This window comes from Camelus bactrianus, chromosome 23 (genome assembly GCF_048773025.1).
Source record: "Camelus bactrianus isolate YW-2024 breed Bactrian camel chromosome 23, ASM4877302v1, whole genome shotgun sequence".
Lineage (NCBI taxonomy): Eukaryota > Metazoa > Chordata > Mammalia > Artiodactyla > Camelidae > Camelus > Camelus bactrianus.
Genome location: NC_133561.1, coordinates 18,193,764 through 18,214,075, shown reverse-complemented (window position 1 = coordinate 18,214,075; position 20,312 = coordinate 18,193,764). Strand labels below are relative to the sequence as shown.

Genomic DNA, 20,312 nt, shown 5'->3' with positions numbered 1-20,312 from the left:
TTCAGCCTTCAGGCGAGCGAGAAGACGCGACGCCTGGCGCCGTCAGAACTGTGCTTGAGCGAGGGCCGGGCGGAGGATGGGCCGCCATCTGCTCCCGATAGCCCCGGACGCGGACCAGCCCCCGGAACCAGGACCGCCCACGCTAGTGTGGCCTGAGCCCCCCGGAAAAGAGGCGCCACGGCAGCGCGAGCGCGAGTCGGCGTGGGCGGGGCTGGGGGCGGGGCTCTGGCGCGGCGACGCGCGCGGGGCTTCGGGAGAGCGGCGCGCAGGCGGCGGAGACCGTGGCGGCCACGGCGGAGGCGGTTGCTGCACCCGGTACTGGGGTCGCTGCCTGAGGCGCAGGCGCCGTGGACTCAGCCCGTCCCGGTCTCGTATCGCTGTGAGCTCGTCATGGCGACCCAGCAGAGGCCTTTCCACCTGGTGGTGTTCGGCGCTTCTGGCTTTACCGGGCAGTTCGTGACCGAGGAGGTGGCCCGGGAGCAGGTGTCCCCGGAGCGGAACTCCCACCTGCCGTGGGCCGTGGCGGGCCGCTCACGGGAGAAGCTGCAGCGAGTGCTGGAGAGGGCTGCCATGAAGCTGGGTAAAGGGGACGGGCTGGGACGGGGCTCTGGGGACCCAAGCTCGGCCCCGCCGCCGCCGCCCTCACTGCGGAGCCCCCCTTCTCTGGGCTGAGGGGTTCAGGTTTCCTGAAACGAGCGTTTCTCGTCCCACGGCGTCCCTCAAGCTCCCCGAGCCCTGCTCGAGGCCAGGAGGTGGAGAGCGATGCTTCAAATAGTGACAGAGCTTTGTTCTGCCCCTTAAATTAAAAAAAAAACTCACACCTTGAATTTCTCCTTTAGTTGGGGAGCCCCGCTGGGGAAATAGTGAAGAACTTTAGTATTTCGTTTCCCAGCTCCGTCCCATTCTAGTAACTGGTGGGACCGGAGGTCTCTTGATACTTGATGGGTAGAAAGTAGAGCCCTGGTTTCTTGGAGATTGTTTATACTTTGTCTTTGCCTTGTGTTTTGGAGGTGGGAGAGAAAGCTTAAGTGTTTTACTGATAACGTTCCTGTGGCTTTTATTTTTAATTTATTTTTTGCTTGTGAGAATTCCCCAGCAGTCCCACTGCTAGCCGATAGTGAGATCCCCTTAAATTAGGAGGCCCACCAAAGTATGGATCCCTGCCTGCCAGCTGGAAAGAATTCACAGCTGAGGCAGTGGGACAGAGCAAAAACTGCTTTTATTTCTCAAAAGAGGAAAAGGGTGGAAAGCATTGGAGCGGGGAAGGGATGCTGAGCAGGGAGCCGTCAGCCAAGATGGCTGGTAGAAACAGCTCCAGCCCAGTCAGGCCATGTGGACTCTTAGGGGAGAATTCTGCTATCAAGTCCCCCTTCTGGGTGTGATGGAGCCAGTCAGTCCTGGTTCGAGTGTTTCAGTCCTTGTAAGGGCTTTTCTGGTTGTTGTCATGAGAACTGTCAGCTGTCATGGTGCTGGTGAGTGTGTCATTTAGCATGCTAATACATTACAATGAGTGTATAATAAGGCTCGAAGTCTGCTGGAAGTCACATCCTCCACCATCTTGGGTGTTGGTTCTAAGGAGTTCTAATTTCTTACAGCTGCCTCCTGAGACTTAGATGAGAGTAATTGGTTTCTGTTTGAGGGAGGAGCAGAGTATGATCCTGGGGGCAACAGCCTTGGTAACAAAAAGGAAAGTTGCTTTTAACCCAGCATCCCCCCTAAAACCATCTCCAAAGATTCTGTTCAGCCATGAAAGTTTTAAAGGGAAATGGAATAATCTCAGTTAATCGTTGAGATAGGTGGTCAGAGTAGTTGCCATCCCCCAGTGCCTGCATGCTTGTCCCAATCAACTTGCTGTTCTATGACTTAGGGAAGCCTGGAGACTTCAGCTTTTCTATAAACAAGAGGCAGGGGTTGGGGGGGTGGGGGGAGTCCACAACATCCTGCACCCTTTCACCACTCTTCATCCAAAAAAAAATTGTTTTGTATTTCTGGCTTGGGTGTTACTTTTTCAGCATTCATTCAACGTATTTTTAGTGAGACATCTTTTCTACGCCAGGTCCTATTCTGAGTGTTGGGGATACAGATGTGGGACCCTACCCTCATGGTCGTGGGGGAGGGAGGAGACATCTGATTTAGGAATCGGTAGCCTTTAAATTGGCTGTTAATTTTCCACACTGCTCTTCCTTCATACAGACAAATAGCACCTGTTAGAGTTCTGGGCATACATTCTGCTGTTTAATTTATCCCACTGCCTTATAATTCCACACAGAGCCCTGCTTACGGTGGGAATTTGGAACCTGTTTTGTAGGTAGTCATGTACAGAGGATACCTTGTAGGCTGCGCTCTCCTACAGCTCTTCCTGCTGCCAGTACCAAGCACAGAATCTTGACCAAAGAGCTTTTTGGTCTTTCTTTACTTTTTTCAAATGAAATACTTTAACTATTAAAATATATGCTTTCATTTATTTTTCCTGTTAAATAAGACTGTACAGGTATAGCCTACTTACCTACCATTTGTAATGCCTAGATCAAATTACTGCAGAGAATACACCTTGATCCATAAAACTTGCATTACTCTGTTGATTCAGTTTATTCCACTTATTTTCTTATTATGAACTGAGTGTTCTTCCCTAGACTGTTTTTCATCTCAGTCTTTTGTTTCATTATGTTGCTGTTAACAACTTCCCTCCACCCCGTAATTTTATCATAGGTAGTTGTTTAATAGGAGATGAGAAACTACTTATTATTTATAATGTAATTCTTGGTGGAGAGGAAGTCAGGACAATCATCTGCTCAGTATCTGAACAACTGTAAAATCGCCATTTTATGTAGGGTTGTCATTTACACATTCCTTATGTTAGATTTTCTTTTAAAGGTTATTATTTTTTAGTGAATCTTAGTATTAATTCCATTTTCTTCATAGTCTTTCCTTTTTTATTACATAGTTAAAAACACTTTGATCTTTTGTTTGAGAGGGAGAATTAACTTTCAATATATTTAGTAAATTTGCCATCACTGGTTACTATGAAAAGAAGATCTGGGAAATCTAATACTATATCAGGATTTGCTTAAAACAATTTATTTCTCATTTTAGGAAGACCAACACTGTCATCTGAAGTTGGAATCATAATTTGTGATATCACTAATCCAGCCTCACTTGATGAAATGGCTAAACAGGCAACAGTTGTCCTCAGTTGTGTAGGACCAGTAAGTAATCAGCCCTTCTTTGTATCAGAACAAACAGTCTATTCATTTCTAGCAGAATCTGGTATTTTATATTCCAGAGAAACATAAGGGCAGGGGGCAGAAGAGTTGATTCAGGGCCTTAACCCCATATGGGGAATTCTCACTTCTTGTGACAAGCAAATGGATATGACCAAGGTCTCCTGAGAGAGAGAATGACACCAGACTGAAGGAATATGTGCTGGTTTATTTAGTGGTTACAGCTATAATTGCCAAACTTTTTTTTAAACTGTATGCCCCTGAAATAAAAAATTTTGAGCATGTACCCCAATGTACTTTTAATTTATTTTAAAATTATATTCTGCATTACTGTACCAATATATATGTTAAAACATGTACAAATATAGAGATTAAAAAAGGACTTGTTCATTTATTCAAAAAATATTTATTGAATGTTTATTATATGTACACTGTACCAGTCTAGGGGTATAATGTGAGTAATACAGAAAATCCCTCACAGAGCTTACAGTCGGTGGGGAAGACAGAGAAATAAGGTTGAAACAGTAGGTAGTGACCAGTGCTTTGAAGGAAAAAAAAAAAAACAAAAAAACAGGGAAAGGAGGTGAAGAGATTGGTACATCAATTTCTATTGGATGGATGGTCAGGGAAGGTCTCTGTGAGGAATTGAGATTTGCGTATAGACCAGAATGAAGATAGGGAGTAAACCAAGTAAGTATTTGAGGAAAAGGGTCTTTCAGGAAAGAGCAGATACAAAGGTCCTGAGGTGAGCACGTGCTTGGCAAGACTGAGAAATGTGCCAGAGGCCAGTGTGGTTGGGTGTGAACTGGGCAGAGAGGTGGGAAGTTAGATCAGAGAGGTACCCAGGAGCTAGGTCATCAGGTCTGAAAGGTCAAGATCAGGGTTTGAATTTTCTTCTAAATAAGACAGTCATTGAATGGTTGAAAGCAAGGGCGTGATTTGATCTACACTTTTGAAATTCTTTGGCTTCTGAGAGGAAAAATAGATGGTAGAGGACCAAGAGTGAAATGGTCCAAGCAAGCCAAGCACAGGGTAGGAGTATTAGAGGTACTGAGAAGTGGCTGAGTTCAGATGTTTTGAGAGGAGAGTCACTAACTTCTGCTGGACTAGATTGAGACACTTTTGGTTGTGTAACAGGGTGAATGTTGGTGACACTTACTTATCTGAGGAGGCCATCACAATTGGCAAAACATTTCAAAATTAAGCATCTAGAAAACTTGATAATTTTAAAAATGTAAGCAGAAAGGTCTTTTTGATTGTTATCAAGTAAAAAATGTATTTAAATTGTTGTTTATTTAGATTTATCTCATTCTTGACTAGCTTAGAATGTGGTTCTGTGGTTTGGTGCTTGAATCACTGTCTTATGTACATTCTCAGCTAACTCCCTTGTCCTTGCCTTCCCAGTACCCTGGAAAAACCCCAGCCTTGGTTATTCCAACTCCCTGCTTACTCTTTACCTGAATATGTGTAATTCAGTGTGGCTGCAGAAAAATGCATCCCCCTGCTGACTGGTCCCACTTTAAGAATGTGGCTACAAACCTCACCTGTGACCTCAGTACTTCTGGGCTATTCTCTCTCCTACTCTCGGAAGCAGCGGTCTTATAACTTTTTTTTCTCCTCGCACTTTCTGCATCCCCTTCCTTTTTCCTCACTCTTACCTGGTGATTTTCTTTTTCTTTTCATACTATGAAAATAGAAGCTTTCAGAAGAGAATTTGTCTTCGTATCACCAGGTCTTCCTACTTGCCCACTTGCATTGTACCCTGACTCCACTCACCTCTCATTACAAGAAGCCGCCCCTGCTTATGTTGGGCACGGTATTCAGAGACTTTAGGTTTACAGTTATACATCCTCTTGTTATCATCACGTTTTCCCTCTCGATTGAATTATTTCTCTCAACATACAAATATGGGGTTATATCTCCCATCTTAAGAAAAACTTCCCTTAATTCTACATACTCCTCTAACTACCCCCATTTAGCAAAACTCCTTGAAAGAGTTCTCTTTACTTACTGTCTCTACTTCATCACCTCCTTCTTTATCTTAAACTAGCCCTGTGTGGCTTTTATCCTTCCTCCTTAAATGGAACTACTCTGCCAAGCTCCCCATCCTGTCAAATCCAAGCATCAGTTCTCAGCCCTCATCTTAATCACATCCCCCAGCATTTGTCCCAGTCCGTCACTTCTTCCTTTCCTCAAGTGGCTCCTGAATTCTTGCCCTCTCCTAGCTATTTTTTTATCCACCAGCTTTGTCTCAGTCTCCTCTTTTGGATCTTTTTTATCCTCCTCCAAATGCCAGAGACTTTAGAGCTTAAGCATTAGAAACTCTTCTCTATTTATACTTCCTGGACCACTTTTTTATATTATTATTATTATTATTGTGGTAAAATATACACAAAATAAAATTTACCTTTTTGACCATTTTTGAGTATACATTTCAGTGACATTAAGTACATTCATAGTGTTGTGTTACTATCACCACTTTATTTCCAGAACTTTCTCATCATCCCAAACAGAAACTGTAACTGGGCCAGTATTTTTTTTTTAATTAAAAAAAATTCGCTTATTTGTTTTCTCCTGAACGAAGGTACTGGGGATTGAACCCAGGACTTCATGCATGCTAAGTATGTGCTCTACCACTGAGCTATACCCCACTTCCCTGGGACAGTATTTTTTAAACAGTGTGAAATCAATTTAGTGAGTTGAGAGTAGGCATTAAAAAGAAAAAAATCATAGACTGAAAGAGAAAATGGGGTGAATTATACATAATATAGGTAAATGACTGGTTCATGAACCCTTTGTTTCAGTTAGATATATTGGTGCATGGAGCTGCTATGTGAAATGAATTTCTTAGGGTGGATTGTGGTCAGATTTGAAAGGCTTTAAATACCATCTGTAGGTTGGTGATGTCTACATTAAGTTATTTCCAGTGAGAACCTACTCCTTAAACTCCAGGCTGGAGGATCTAGCTACCTTCTTCTGGATGTTTCCACTTTGATGATTCATGGGCATCTCTAGCTTTCTGCCCTGAAAACTTGTTCATCCCTAAGCTCCACTTGGATGGCTGTTTTCACTTTATAATATGAATTATACTCCCAAGGGTAGATGTGTTAACTTTGCCAACTTGGGGGTCATAATTTGTTTCTTTGCAGGTTTTTTTTTAATCCATTTCTCTGTTTTGTCACAGTTTATTTAGTGAGAATCAAATGATATCTATGAAGCTAGTTAGGCATACATAAACAAGCATTATGTCAAAATATACAGAAATGACTGAATGATTGCTTTTAATCATTATTCTTTATTGTTTCCTGTGTTGGGAACTGGAGGAGAAAAGTGATTTTGAGAGAAAGATGATGAATCTGATTTTGGACATGCTGAAACTGAGGTGTCTGCTAGATATTTTTGAAATAAGACAGGAAATACTTACAATATAGTGGAATTTTTTTTTAAGGTAACTGAGGAAGTCTGGGTGAAGAGAAAATAGTGGAGAGAATGAAGCCAAAGCGAAATTAGTTTTGCCCCATGTCCTTTGCTCTTGTGGGTCCTGCATTTTATAACAGAAGCTACAGATAAGGAATGCTCATCAGTGTGCAGCTCTGGAGATAGAAGTTGGAAGTCATCAGCATAATGTAGTTGAAGTAAGGATAGTAGGTGAGATTTTCCGGGGAGAATGTGTGGGTGGGGGTGATTCTCCTCCTCTAATATACATAAGAATCACCTGTGAGGCTCATTAAGCCTGCAGGTTGCTGGTGTCTACCCCAGAAAACCTGTTATTGGAGGAATTTGGGGTGGGGCTGAGTAACTGGCATGTTTAATGAGTGGCTCAGGTGATTTTAACACAGGTGGACTACTGGCCAGCTTGAGATATTTGGAGATAAAACAACCAAGAGAAAGACCAAGGAAATCTCTAAATGAGTTTCAAATGGTTATGTGTAAAGATTACCCAAGGTGATCTGTTGGGTACAGAAAGAAAACAGAGCTTTGACTTGTATTTATTTTAATCTCAACTTTATTTCCATTTTATGTATGTTTAAATGTATATTAGTATAGTAGTCCATGTAAGTGATATGTAAATGAATTCATATAGTTTAGTAGATGATGGATTTAGGGTGTGAACTTGAGTCTTGCTACCTTGAAAGCCCTTGTTTTTTCCATTATACTTTGTTGCCTCAGAAGTTAAGTGCTTCAGTCATTTTACATAGTTGGTTAATGGCAGAGGAGGAACTAGAATTTATGTACACTTTCGCAGTCCTTTAAGTCTAATGTTATTTGCTATTCTTAAGGCTGTGGAGGTGAGGCTTTGGAGCTAGGTATAGAGAAACCTATGTGACCTCCTTGAAAAGGTCAGTCCTTGCATTACCTTTTAAGTGTCCCTTTACTTGTTTCTTGAAGGCTAGAAGAAACAAGTGATCTCCTTTCTCCATCTTTTTCTGCGGGGAATGAGAGAAGCAGAAGAGTCTGTGCTTCTCCTTATCCTGCCCTCACAGAAGGAAAAATTTGTCATGCTGTTTTGAAATGGGACTCACCCTGATGTATTGGCTATTATATAATTTTTAAATTTTAATTCCTTGAGTTTGAGCAACAAATAACTTGAGAGGTTCAAAATCATACAGTCTCAGAATATCTACTGTGTTCAATATTAAAGTTATCCCCTCCAAACCTTCTTTTTGTCCTGTTTTTATTTTGGCTAATAGTACCACTAATTGTGGTCTCTATCCAGCTAATCAGGAGGTCCAGTCATTTCTGTCTTTTAAGTATATCTTATCCTTAGTATGTCCTTCCCCTTCCTTAGTTGTGTCCTTCATCATTTCTTATCTGCCTTGAGTTTCACTTTCCAATACCACAGACAGCGGTATGTCTGTGCTATAAATCTTACACCACTGTCCTGTTGACAATCCTCCAGGAGAGCTCAGTAATGCAGCAGAGGTAAAGTTCTTGATAGCACGACACTCAGGGTCGTTCCTGATCTGACCCAAGTGTTTCTTTCCAGACTTATCTCTTACCACTCCCCTCTCAACTACTCTGTGCTTCAGATATCCTGACCTTTTTTTACACTTTTGCATATACTTTTTTCTTTATTTGGATTTTTCTTTTTCTTGGCAAATCCTTATTTTTCTTCAGGATTCAGCTCAAATAAATCACTTCTTCTGTAAAATTTCCCATTTTGTCTTCAGTTAGAGGTAAGCAGACATTCCACTGTAATTCCATCATGTCTTCATGGTATATTGCAGGAACATTATTTTCTCATTTTCTCTTAGGCTACTTTATTAATATTTGATTTCTTAAAAAGCAAGACTGTACTTCCAAAACTCAATAGTATTCCTTCCTTTAAGCTTGTTGTGTCAAAGTAAACTGTTGGTTTTCTTTATTCACCCAGTACCGATTTTATGGAGAACCTGTAGTAAAAGCATGTGTTGAAAATGGAACTAGCTGTATTGACATCTGTGGGGAACCTCAGGTATGTATAATGAAAAAGAGCAGAATTAACGATACAACTTTCTGTTAATGTGAAAGATAGTGCAATTTTGCAGACATATTTTGGAAGGTGATGACTCCTCCCTAGAGTTTAGAGATGGTATTTCATTGAAAGCTTGAAGGAGAGCATGACGGTAAGGTCTTAGCTTCAATTTTCTTGAATTTTTCTTCCCTACAACCTTATTTATATCAAGTCCTTTGTGTGTGGGATGTGCTGATTTATATAGCTATTGCATGCTGTAAACAGAATTAATTAAAATCAGATTTGCTCAGAGTCATGCAACTAGTAAGGAGAAAAACTAGAACTTGAATTGAGGTTTGCCTGGCTACAGGAAGTGGAGTGTTAATGAGCATTAAGCTACACTACCTCCTTTATAACTGTAACCTTGTATGTCCCTACAGTCTCTGCCGACTGCCGTCATCAATGTGCCAATATAGTACGTACTTAGAGCTTTTCAGTTGGTAATGTATGTTGGAAAGTGCTAGGAGAGTGTAAGTTACCAAGACTGATTCAAGAAGAGGTAGGAAACATGAATGAAACAAAAACTGATTGCTATCTTATTTGAAATCTTCTAAAGCAAAGACAATGATGATAAGCTTGTAAGTTATAAAGTGCTGTGAAAATGATATCAAAACCTAATAAAGATCCAGAATATATACAAGTCTAAAATACAAATTTAATCCAATTAAAAAATGGGCAAAGGGATGAAAAGAGACAAGTCTCCTGTGCAGAGAAATTCCAAATAATTCATGTAGCTCTTGTGCCTTCAAGGAGGGTAGTGTAACTCTGCACTCCTTATGTGTGGGCTGCACGCAGGCACTTCCTTTCAGTGAGTACAATCCCAAAAGGAGGGGAAAAAAGAATCATTTAACAGTGGAGAAACCAGGCACACACTAGCTCAGCCAGGTATTCAGGGTCAGTGTGAATAGAGATAAATCGTGTTTATAGTATGTCCTCTTCTGTTTTTTTTTTTTCTCTTCTGTTTTTTAACTGACATATGGTTGAGTTACAATACTGTGTTAGTTTCAGGTGTGCAGCAAAGTGATTCAGTTATATATATTTATTTCTTCAGATTGTTTTGCATTATAGGGTATTACAAGATATCAAATTCAGTTCCCTGTGCTATACAGTAAATCCTTGTTGTGTATCTATTTTATATGTAGTGGTATGTATCTGTTAATCCCAGACTCCTAATTAATCCCTATCCCCCTTTGGTAACCATAAATTTGTTTTCAGTGTCTGTGAGATAGTATGTACTCCTGATATGACTTCATGAAATGCCACTTTATCCCTGTGGTCTTCCTCCTCAAAACCTATAACCCTGGTGTAGTCATGAGAAAATCATGAGGTAAATACCAACAGAGGGGCATTCTACAAAATACCTGACTAGTGCTGTCAGGGTCATAAAAAAATCAGGGAAGTCTGAAAAACCATCACAGCCAAGAGGAGCCCAAGGAGACATGACAACTAAATGTAATATAGCATCCTGCATGGGATCCTGGAACAGAAAAAGGTCTTTAGGCAGAACCTAAGGAAACCTGAACCAATTAATTGGTTCATTAATTATAACAAGTATTAATGTAAAAGATGTAATGATAGGGTTAATTGAGTGTGGGGTACCTAGGAACTCTCCACTAATCGATTTTTCTGTAAATCTAAAACTGTTATAAAAAATAATTTCTAAAAATACAGGCAAAGGATTTGCTCGGACATTCTTCCTCTCACATCCCCTCCTTTCCTACCACTCCATCTTCTGTTTCCACCTGCATAGATACATGTCTGTAATGGTGTTCATCTGGGTCATGTGATTTGAGGTAACTATTTTGCTTGCTTTGTGTTTGTCTATATTAATTTTTCATAATAGGTATGACTTTTGCATTTAAAAGACATTCAAAAAATGAATAGTGTCATTAAGTTCCGTCAGCACAGCTCCTGCACCACCTAGCACGTGGTAGGTATGTTTGCTGAATAAGTGCCAAATATTTTGACAGTTAATATTTTGCTGCAGAGCCATTTTGGTTAGCATTGTCAAAGTTTAATTGCTTTATTCTTAAATGATTTAATATTGGTCTGATGTTTCTGTATAGCTCTGATTCAGATCTTTTTTCTTGAATGTTTAGTTTCTGGAACTAATGTATTGGAAGTATCATGAGAAAGCTGCAGAAAAGGGGGTTTATATCATTGGAAGCAGTGGCTTTGACTCCATTCCAGCAGATCTGGGAGTAATATATACCAAAAATAAAATGAATGGTAATTATTGATCAATAAGCAATAATGGAATTTAAAATAAAAAGACTTCATGTTTGTAACTGTGATGAACTAAATTCTGCTTGGGAAAAGAAACGTAACTATAAGCGGGTAGTGTTAAAACACATGCTTTGTTTTTAATATAGCTATACTTCTTAGAAAATGTTACTGACACTATTTTTGAGATATGGTTAGTACTGTAAGTGTAATAATTAAGGAATTATCCATTGTTTCAATTTAGTTTTGGTTACAGCTGTAAAATTCCTGGAAAAAAATTCAGGCATTATGAATTCAAACTTGCTTTGCTTAGGAATTACTACATCTTAAAGTGTAATCTATATAGTCACTATAATTAGAAAGTTTTCATTTTTTTAACCAACAAAGCTAGAAAGTATTGAACAAAGTTTTTGATATCTTTTTTACCTCATTTATAAAATGGAGACAATAATTTAAGAATGGAAAAAATCAAAACAAAAAGAGTGGAAAAAATTACTGTTAAGTAAAACAGTGGACGTTAGTAATGTTGTGCATATATAAAAAGTGTCCATCTAGAAAATGACATGAAGCAAGTCCACTTTTGTATAAATCATACTACAGCTTAAAAAGATGGGAAGTGTTCCAATTTATATTGAAAAGACCAGCAAAGATAGCATGGCATGCACACACACACACGCATACACACACACACAGAAGAAAGCTACAAATCAGTCTTGCTTGTGAAATTAGTAGTAAAGAGAAAGTGCTAAATAGAATTTTAATAAATTCCAGTGGCATTTTAAAAGAATAATATATCAAGACTAAGGTTTTTTAGGAAGTTACATAATCATCACATCAGACAATCAAAGGCGAAAAGCTATATGCCCATTTCAATAAATGATTTGAAAATTCATGCCATTTACTGATTTTAGATTTTTAGAAATAGAATGCTTTCTTAACACAATGAATGTCAGAAGGCAGTAGCCAACATCATACTTAAGATGAAACACTGGAACCATGCCTAGCAAAGAGAAGGGCATGAATTGAACATCTTTAAAATATTTATTTAGTCTTCCAATCCAGGGATCTGGTATATTTCCATTTATTAAAAATCTATAATTACTAAAAAAGTTTAGATTTTTTTCATGATGGGTCCTACATTTTTTTTTCATTGAGGTTATTCTTAAATATTTAATAGTTTTAATTTTGAATAGGCCCTTTTCTTTTTAAGAGAGAAATGTTACTTTAAGATTTGTTTTAAAACTTTTTTTCCAGATACTGAAACCTAGCAGTCAGCATTTTAACAAATACTGCTGCGGACTTTTGATGTGGGTGGCTCACGTTTTTATTACATACTGCTCTAGGTGGTGCATGTTCTTTCTGTGGATAGAGTTGGATGAGTTAGATCACAGAGCCAGATATCCAGGCCACCTTCTCTTAACCCTCAGAATCATCTCTAGGGAGCTGGATTTTAATGATTTAGTCTTGGTTTTTGTCAGTGGTCAGACTAGCAGCATTCTTCTAGTGTAACATCACTGTTGATGACACTGTAATTTGTTACCTTGCTTAGTGTCAGCTTTCTAAGGTCCCACGCTTTAATTTTCCCTTGGAATTAAAACTAGTAACATTTGTCTTTTAAGAAATTGATGTATTTCATTTTACCAGATTTTGAGAATTAGCTAGTCTTTATGTTTTCCTTCTGTCTTATTGCTCTTGATAAGCTCAAAGATTACTTAACCACTATATGTATATATTAGTCCCCATGGTTAATATAATTGGTTTCTCCCCTTTTTTCTGGTCTTGGTTTTCTGTTTTTATTTTTTACTCATTATATTTTTATTTCATTAAAACACCTTACTTTAAGTATTTTGTAAGTCATCACAAAGGCCCATTTTGGTAGGTTTTCTGTACATTCATTGTAAGTCGCTACTAGTAAGTCTTCTTGAAAGCTCCCATATTGGAAAATTGAATAATTTCCATAGATGTGGTTTTGAGAACTGATGGCCTTCCAGAATGAGTGAGCTAAATAATTGTCTTATTGGAAGAGATTTTTAGCATTGTCAGCTTAAATACTAGGAAAGATTTTGTCAGTACCAATAGGTAGTTTATGCTAAACTACTCTTGTTCTGACATTTTACCTGGCTTTAGTTCCTTCTTAAGTCTGCTTACAATAACCTAATAATACTGTTATAGCACAGATTTTTCTGATTATATCAGCTGTAGGCTTAATAAAAATGTTCCTTAAATGAATAGGAATAGCTTATTATTATTTGTCCTGGGTCAGTAGATTTTTATTTGATTTTACTTTTATTATTTTCTTCCTTTTTTAGGTACATTGACTGCTGTGGAAAGTTTCCTGACTATACATTCAGGACCTGAGGTTAGTTTTGGTTGGTCATGTGTTTTCTATGTTAATACTAAAAACATTTGGAAATGATATGTGCCTGTTAAAAAGGATTCAGATTAATTAAATTTTATATATAGTTGTAATTTTAGTGTATGGAAGTCACTATGCTTAATTTTAAAAAGTAAAAATTGCTGAGAATTATTTTTATTTAAAATAAACTTTGTTTACAGCAGCTGCACAATTCATTATATTAGAATGAATTACCATCATCCTAACACTAAAGATCTACCATTGTTATGTGATGAATGTTGTCAACCAAGAAAATTATCACCTTGGTGCCAATCAGTGCATTTTTATTATGTACCTTACTTGGAGTTAGGTGCTGTTGTGGCCATACAAGAAATGTATGATGTAAATGTGACCTTATTGAATTTATGGTCTATCAGAGAATGTAAGATAGTTGTATTTCTGGAAAAGGACCATGTTTTATGGTAGTACTTTTGTTGCCAATACTGTCTAACCCAATTTGTGTCTATAATGGAGGCTTCATAAGTATTTGCTCTCTTTAAATACTTCAGTATTTCAAATCTTGTGTAGTAGTACAAGTATATATAGGAGTGCAAGATAATGTGAGACATAAGTAAGATGCAAACCCTGCCCTTAAAGAGGTAATAATTTAACTTAGCAGGAGATTAAAAGTGTTATTAAAGCAGCATATCCTACTGTAGGATTCTGAGAATGGAGAGTATATCTATGTAGGAGGCTACAGATGAAGAATTTTTTTGTAGAAGTTGGGATATGGACTGAATTTTAAAGGTTAGTGCTGAGGAGCTGTGGATAAGGGAGAGGAAATAGTTTAATAAAGATGTAACTGTGGGATGGTGTGGAGCATATTTAAGTAATAGTTCTATTTGTCTTGCTTGTGGGTTCAGATTAATGAACACAAAGAACTATATAAACCATGCTAAAATTTGTGGTTACAAAGAATGTCCACTAGAGTGTCAGAATAGTGGGCCTGAGTAATCTGGGAATGTCTCTCAGAGGCCTTGTTAAGCTTAACCTTGAAAAGTGAATAGCATCTGGAAGGTCAGAGGCAGCAACCTGAACAGAGGCTTTGAAACAAGATCAAAAGACATGCTTGGAACCCTGGGCAGCATGTGTTAGAAACTCAACTCACTTGGTTTAAACTAACAAAACAAAGGAATGTATTGATTCATATAACCAGACGTCTGCAAGTTAATAATGTAGCTGGATCTAGATGTTCACATGAGATTATCAGAACTATTTTTTTTTCTCTTTCCTCTTCCTGTCTCTTCATTTCTTCTGTGTTCCTCTGTGTAGGCTCTCACAGTGGCAGGGAAGGAGCTGGCAGCCCCAGGTGTGTATTGTCCTTAAGGTTCGTAATTTCTCAGGATCAGCTGCCAGAGTTTGTGTATCAAATGATAAGGAGATGAGTCAAATACTCTTGAGCCAATCGGTGCGCACTGGGGTAATGGAGTAATCAGATTGCCTCGGCCTGGGTCATGGGCCTCTGGAGTGGGGATCATAGGGCCAAGCCCTTCTGAACAACACAGAGCAAATTCCAAATAGAAAAGAGAATATTATAAGCAGAAGTTGGGTTAGGGGTTACAGGAAATTAATGCACGACTGACGAAAAACAGATGTCCACTACAGGGAGATGTGAGAAAATAGAGCTAGAGAAGAGGCCTCTTTGAAAGAGCAGCAGGAGATGCTCTACAACAGGAGATGATAATTGTGTCTACTTCATACAGTTGCTATAAGGATTAAATTAGTGAATATAATTCAGAACAGTGGTTGACACTTAATAATCACTCGAATGTCATTAAGTATTATTATTATAAAGACTCAAAGTTGGGGCTTACATCAAGACCAGAGAGTTGAAGCATCCACATCAGTGCAGGTCCTGCTAATCCCCCTTAAAGCAAATTCAGAGCCTTAATTTCATAAGGATGGGACAGAAATAATTCCCTTGATTCTTTGCATCCCTTGGCACTAGATTGTTCTCCTGCCACTCCTTACCCTACTTTTCCCCTTAAGCTTTTTAATTTTACATAAAAAATTGAGTCATAGACTGTGTGTTAGGCCATAAAGCAAGACTCAGAGAATTTCAGTGGATTGAAATCATGTACTCAAGAACAGTGCTGGCTAGTAGATCCTCCACATCCACAACACAGTGATGAAGGTGTTCCCTACGTGCTGTACAATGGACGGGGGGTCAGCCCGTGGCCTGCGTTTATATGGCTGCAAGCCTGGAATGATTTATATTTTTAAAGGGGTGTGCAGCAGAGACCAGATGTGGCCTGCACAGCCCGAGATATTTAGTATGACCTTTTACAGTTTGCCAACCCCTTTTCTAGAGTATTTTTTAAACTATAATGCAATTTAGCAATCAGTGAAACAGTAACAAGAATTCAATCTCTTCACTTCTTATAGGTTGTTGGGATTTTCTGTTTCTTCCTAAGTCAGTTTTGGTAGTTTGTTTCTACGTTAGTTTTCCAGGACTGCCATAATAAAGTACCACAAACTGGGTTGCTTAAACAACAAGTTTATTGTTCTCACAGTTTTGGAGGTTAGAAGTTCAAGATCAAGATGTTGGCAGGATTGGTTTCTTCTGAGGGCTGTGAGGGAGAATCTGTTCAATGTTTCTTTCCTAGCTTCTGGTGGTTTGCCAGCAGTCTTTGATGTTCCTTAGTCTGTAGATGCATCACTCCAGCCTCTCATCTTCCCATGGTGTGTGTGTATGTGTGTGTGTGCGCGCATGTGCAAGTTTCTACTTTTTATAAGGACCCTGGTGGTTTTGGATTAGGCACCCACCTACTCCAGTATGACCTCAGCTTAACTAATCACATCTACAACAACCCTATTTCCAAGTAATGTTATGTTCTGGGGTTCTGGGGGTTAGGCCTTCAACATATGAATTTGAGGGGGCACACAGTTTAATCCATAACGGTGTCTTTCTAGGAATTTGTCTGTTTCATCCAGGTTATCTAATTTGTTGGCATATAGTTGTTTGTAGTATTGCCTTATACTTCTTTTTATTTCTGTAAGGTTGGTAATGCCCCTTCTTTCATTCCTGATTTTAGTAATTTGAGTTCTCTCTCACGTGCTCGCTTTCTCTTGCTCTCTTTTCTCTTTCTGTCTCTCTCTGTCTGTTTTGCTAAAGGTTTTTCAATTTGGTTGATTTCTTCAAAGAACCAACTTTTGGCTTTGCTTTCTCTGTTGTTTTTCTATTCTCTGTTTCATTTATTTCCTCTCTAGTCTTTATTGTTGCTGGATACACCAATAATGGAAAAAACAGTTGCATTTCTGTATACCAGCCACAGTTAGAAAATGGGTTTTTTAAAAAAAGAGACCATTTACAGTAGCATTTAAAAATCAAGTACTTAAGTAAACAATCTTATGGTTACTGGGGGGAAAGGGCATGGGAAGGGATAAACTTGAGATTTGAAAATATTAACTATTATATATAAAATAGATAAAAAACAGACTTCTGTATAGCACAGGGAACTATATTCAATATCTTGTAGAAACCTATAATGAAAAAGAATATGAAAATGAGTGTATCTATGTATATGTATGACTGAAACATGCTGTACACCAGAAATTGAGACATTGTAACTCACTATACTTAAATAAAAAAATCAAGTACTTAAGAATAAGTGATATAAAATATACAAAATTCCTATGAAGAAAACTGTAAAATGTTATAGCAAGACCTTAAAAGAAGACAAATAAATGGAAGAATTCACCATTATCTATTGATTGGAAGACTTGGTTTTGTTAAAATGTCAGTTTTCCTTAGATTAATTTATAATCCCATATAATTCCAATCAAAATCTCAAACAGATTTTTTTTTTGCTTGTTTGTTTTGTTTTGGTGTGCAACTTGACAAGCTAATTCTAAAATGTATATGGAGATACAGAGGGCCAAGAATAGCCAAGGTGTTCTTAAAGGAGAATAAGGTAGAAAGATGCTCTCAAATATCAAGACATCATAAGTTAGTGTGTTAGCAGGGGCATATCGGTAGATCAGTGGAACAGGATAAAGGGCTCAAAGTAGTTCGTGTATGTATGAGTACTTGATTTATGGTAAAGGAGCTTTTCAGCAGATGATGGGTACCTATATGGAGAAAAAAATGAAATTAGACTCATACTTTGCATTATGTACAAAAATCAAGTTTAGGTGGATTATAGACCTAGAAGCATAAGGCAAAACAGTAAGCTGTTAGAAGAAGACATATTTCATGGCCTCAAGGTCAGGAATGGGGAATGGCTTCTTATTTTCAGAAATATATTTTATTAATTTATTTTTATTGAAGTATCATTGACAGATAACAAGTGTACTATTCTGGTGTACAACATACTGATTTGATATTTGTATATATTACAAAACGATCACTGCTCGTTAGCACCCATCACCACACTTGGTTACAAATTGTTTTTCTTGTGATGAGAACATTTAAAATCTTCTCTCTTAGCAAATTTTTAATATGGTAGATAGTATTAACTATAGTCACCATGCTGTACAGGAAATGACTGCTTTAAAAAGACACAGAGGCGTTAAATGTAAAGAAAAACTTAAAATTGTATAAACTTATAATTGAGAATGTCTGTTTATCGAAAGACACCACTAAGAAAATGGAAAGGTCAGCTGCAGAGTAGGGGGTACTTCTAACACATGATAAATCCTAACAGCACAATTTTGAGCAAAAGAAGCCAAACTCAAAGAGTATATTATATGTTTCCATTTCTGTAAGATTTTGAAACAGGCAAAACTCACTGTACTGTTTAGGAATGAATACTTACTTAGGCAGCAAAACTCTTAAGAAAAGCAAGGACTTTTCTTGATTACCACAAAGGCCTTCTGGGCTTACATAGATGTTTGCTTCATAATTTCATTAAGTTGTACATTTATGTCTTGTATACTTCTCTTTATTTTTCAGTGAACTAAAGTAAGAAGTTTTTTTTAAATGGAATGTAATTTTTGCCTTTTTGATGACTTGTATTTATAAGAAGATATTCTTAGGTTTTCAGAAAACTGTTTTCCTCTGATTTTTGGAAATCTTTGTTTGCAAATAGGTCAAATTGACTAGGCACAGATTTAGGATAGTTTCATAAACTCTTGAGACTTTTAGCTCTGTTTTAGTTTTAACAAAACAGAATAAATTAATCTGTACCAAAATAGAAATTAGGTTGGTGTCTCTCTACCTTTCAGTGTCATCAGAGCTATGATATGAAATCCTGAGTCTTCTGATGGTTTGATTGTTTCTTTTATTCTACTTAAAGCAGTCAATGGTATCTTCGCATCTGCTTTACTGTTACTTGTCTTTCAGAATCTTGTGATGGAGTTGGTTTTGAATTTTTCTAAATGACTTGGTTCATTCAAACAAGGTAGACAGCATATAAAGCAGGACATAATACAATGTGTACAATCAAAATTATAAATAAAATTTAAAATATTTATGTAATAGAGAATTAAAAGGCCCACCTAGAAGTTAGGTAAAGAAGGGACAGTACTAAGACAGTAATTTCCAAGATTACATCCTTACCTGTGCTCTCCTTTCTGCCAGTCGTTTCTTTCTTTCTTTTTTTTTAAAGCTTTTTTTTTTTAAATTTATGGAGGTACTGGGGATTGAACACAGGACCTCCTGCACACTAAGCACGTACTTTACCACTGAGCTATACACTCCCCTCTGCCAGTCATTTCTAATTAGAGTTGGAGGTGAGGGTTGTGGAAGGTGTAATTGTATTAGAAGGAATGGAAGGCACCAAGAGCTAAGAATGTCATCGAAGAGATGAAAAATAAATGGATGAATGAGAGTCCGGGTGAGATCAAACAAGGATTCTATGCTGGGTACAGTACCAGAAAGAAATTGAAGTGGAGAAAGAAATTAAAATATAAATCATATTAATAAGCCTTAAAATTAAAAAAATATATTTTAAAAAGCCTTCTGTGGAATACATTTGTATAACTTGGGGCTAGAATAAGGGGTGTTTCGGGCAGGGGGCACCAAATACAACAGGGAAGGACTAGACCGACAGTACACTGTGTATGCATACATAATTGTGCTTATGAACATATCTTGAAATTTTGAAGAATCAGCGTTGAGACAGGGATTAGAGAGGCTAATTTTAAAGGTGTATGGTCAATTAGCTGAGTGAAATTGTCTTATTAAAAAAAGTATAATTAGGAAGAAAGAAGAAAGGGCATGTGTTGTAAATATGTAATGTGTAAATAGGGTGTAAATAGTGAATACGATCAAAATAGTGAGCGTTACTGCTGCCTAGCCGGTCTTGAAAATTTATCTCAAGATTGTTAAATAAGAGATTATGCCTTGCTCAAATAGAGGTGAAATGTTCTTTGTATTAATTATAAGTTACTTGGGTTTACATTTTATTATTCCTTAAGATACGTTTCTTTAAGTCTTGAATTATTTTGTCAGGGGTTGTGTGTTCATGATGGTACCTGGAAGTCAGCAGTTTATGGTTTTGGTGATCAGAGTAGTTTGAAAAAACTACGAAATGAGGCAAATCTGAAGCCTGTCCCAATTGTTGGTCCAAAATTGAAAAGAAGGTATGTTATCTCAAAATCTGTTCTTTAGTTAATCTAATCTAAGCATATTGTTGGTGATCTGGCTGTTAATAACATACACTACTAAGAAAAGCTAGGAGACGTATAGTGAGTTCAGGATTGTTTTCAAAGATAAATAAAATATAACTAATACCTTACCCTAAGTTTAAATATTTCATCTATTATAATACACTTTGACTCTGGGAAAAATTTATTTTATGACTTTTCACTATCAATATCAAAATTAAACATCAGTTAAATTTTATGCAGTAAAAATGTGATGATCTTATGTAGATTAAACAATCTATTAATGGTATTTATATGTGAGATCTCTAAACTCAGAGTTTGGCTGTTGAAATGAGTGTTCTTTTTATCATTGTCTAGGAAAATTGATGGGATATGAAACAGTTAAACTATGTGTTAAGTATCCATGGTGTGAAGAATACTACATTGTTCC

At 37.6% G+C, this 20,312-nt stretch overlaps 1 protein-coding gene across 2 annotated transcripts in view; it reads left to right on the top strand.

Moving 5' to 3' along the window:
- Positions 1-242: 242 nt before the first annotated feature.
- Positions 243-20,312, top strand: part of SCCPDH (saccharopine dehydrogenase (putative)) — a 30,233-nt gene continuing 10,163 nt past the window's right edge. Inside the window, exons 1-6 of one of the 2 annotated variants that reach the window (XM_010973628.3) lie at positions 243-580; positions 3,094-3,206; positions 8,596-8,676; positions 10,815-10,944; positions 13,248-13,297; positions 19,728-19,858. In XM_010973628.3, the coding sequence (XP_010971930.1) occupies positions 391-580; positions 3,094-3,206; positions 8,596-8,676; positions 10,815-10,944; positions 13,248-13,297; positions 19,728-19,858 (695 nt within the window). In that variant the 5' untranslated portion in view covers positions 243-390. The remainder of the gene's footprint in view (positions 581-3,093; positions 3,207-8,595; positions 8,677-10,814; positions 10,945-13,247; positions 13,298-19,727; positions 19,859-20,312) is intronic. The other variant, XM_045509460.2, reaches the window with a different exon arrangement.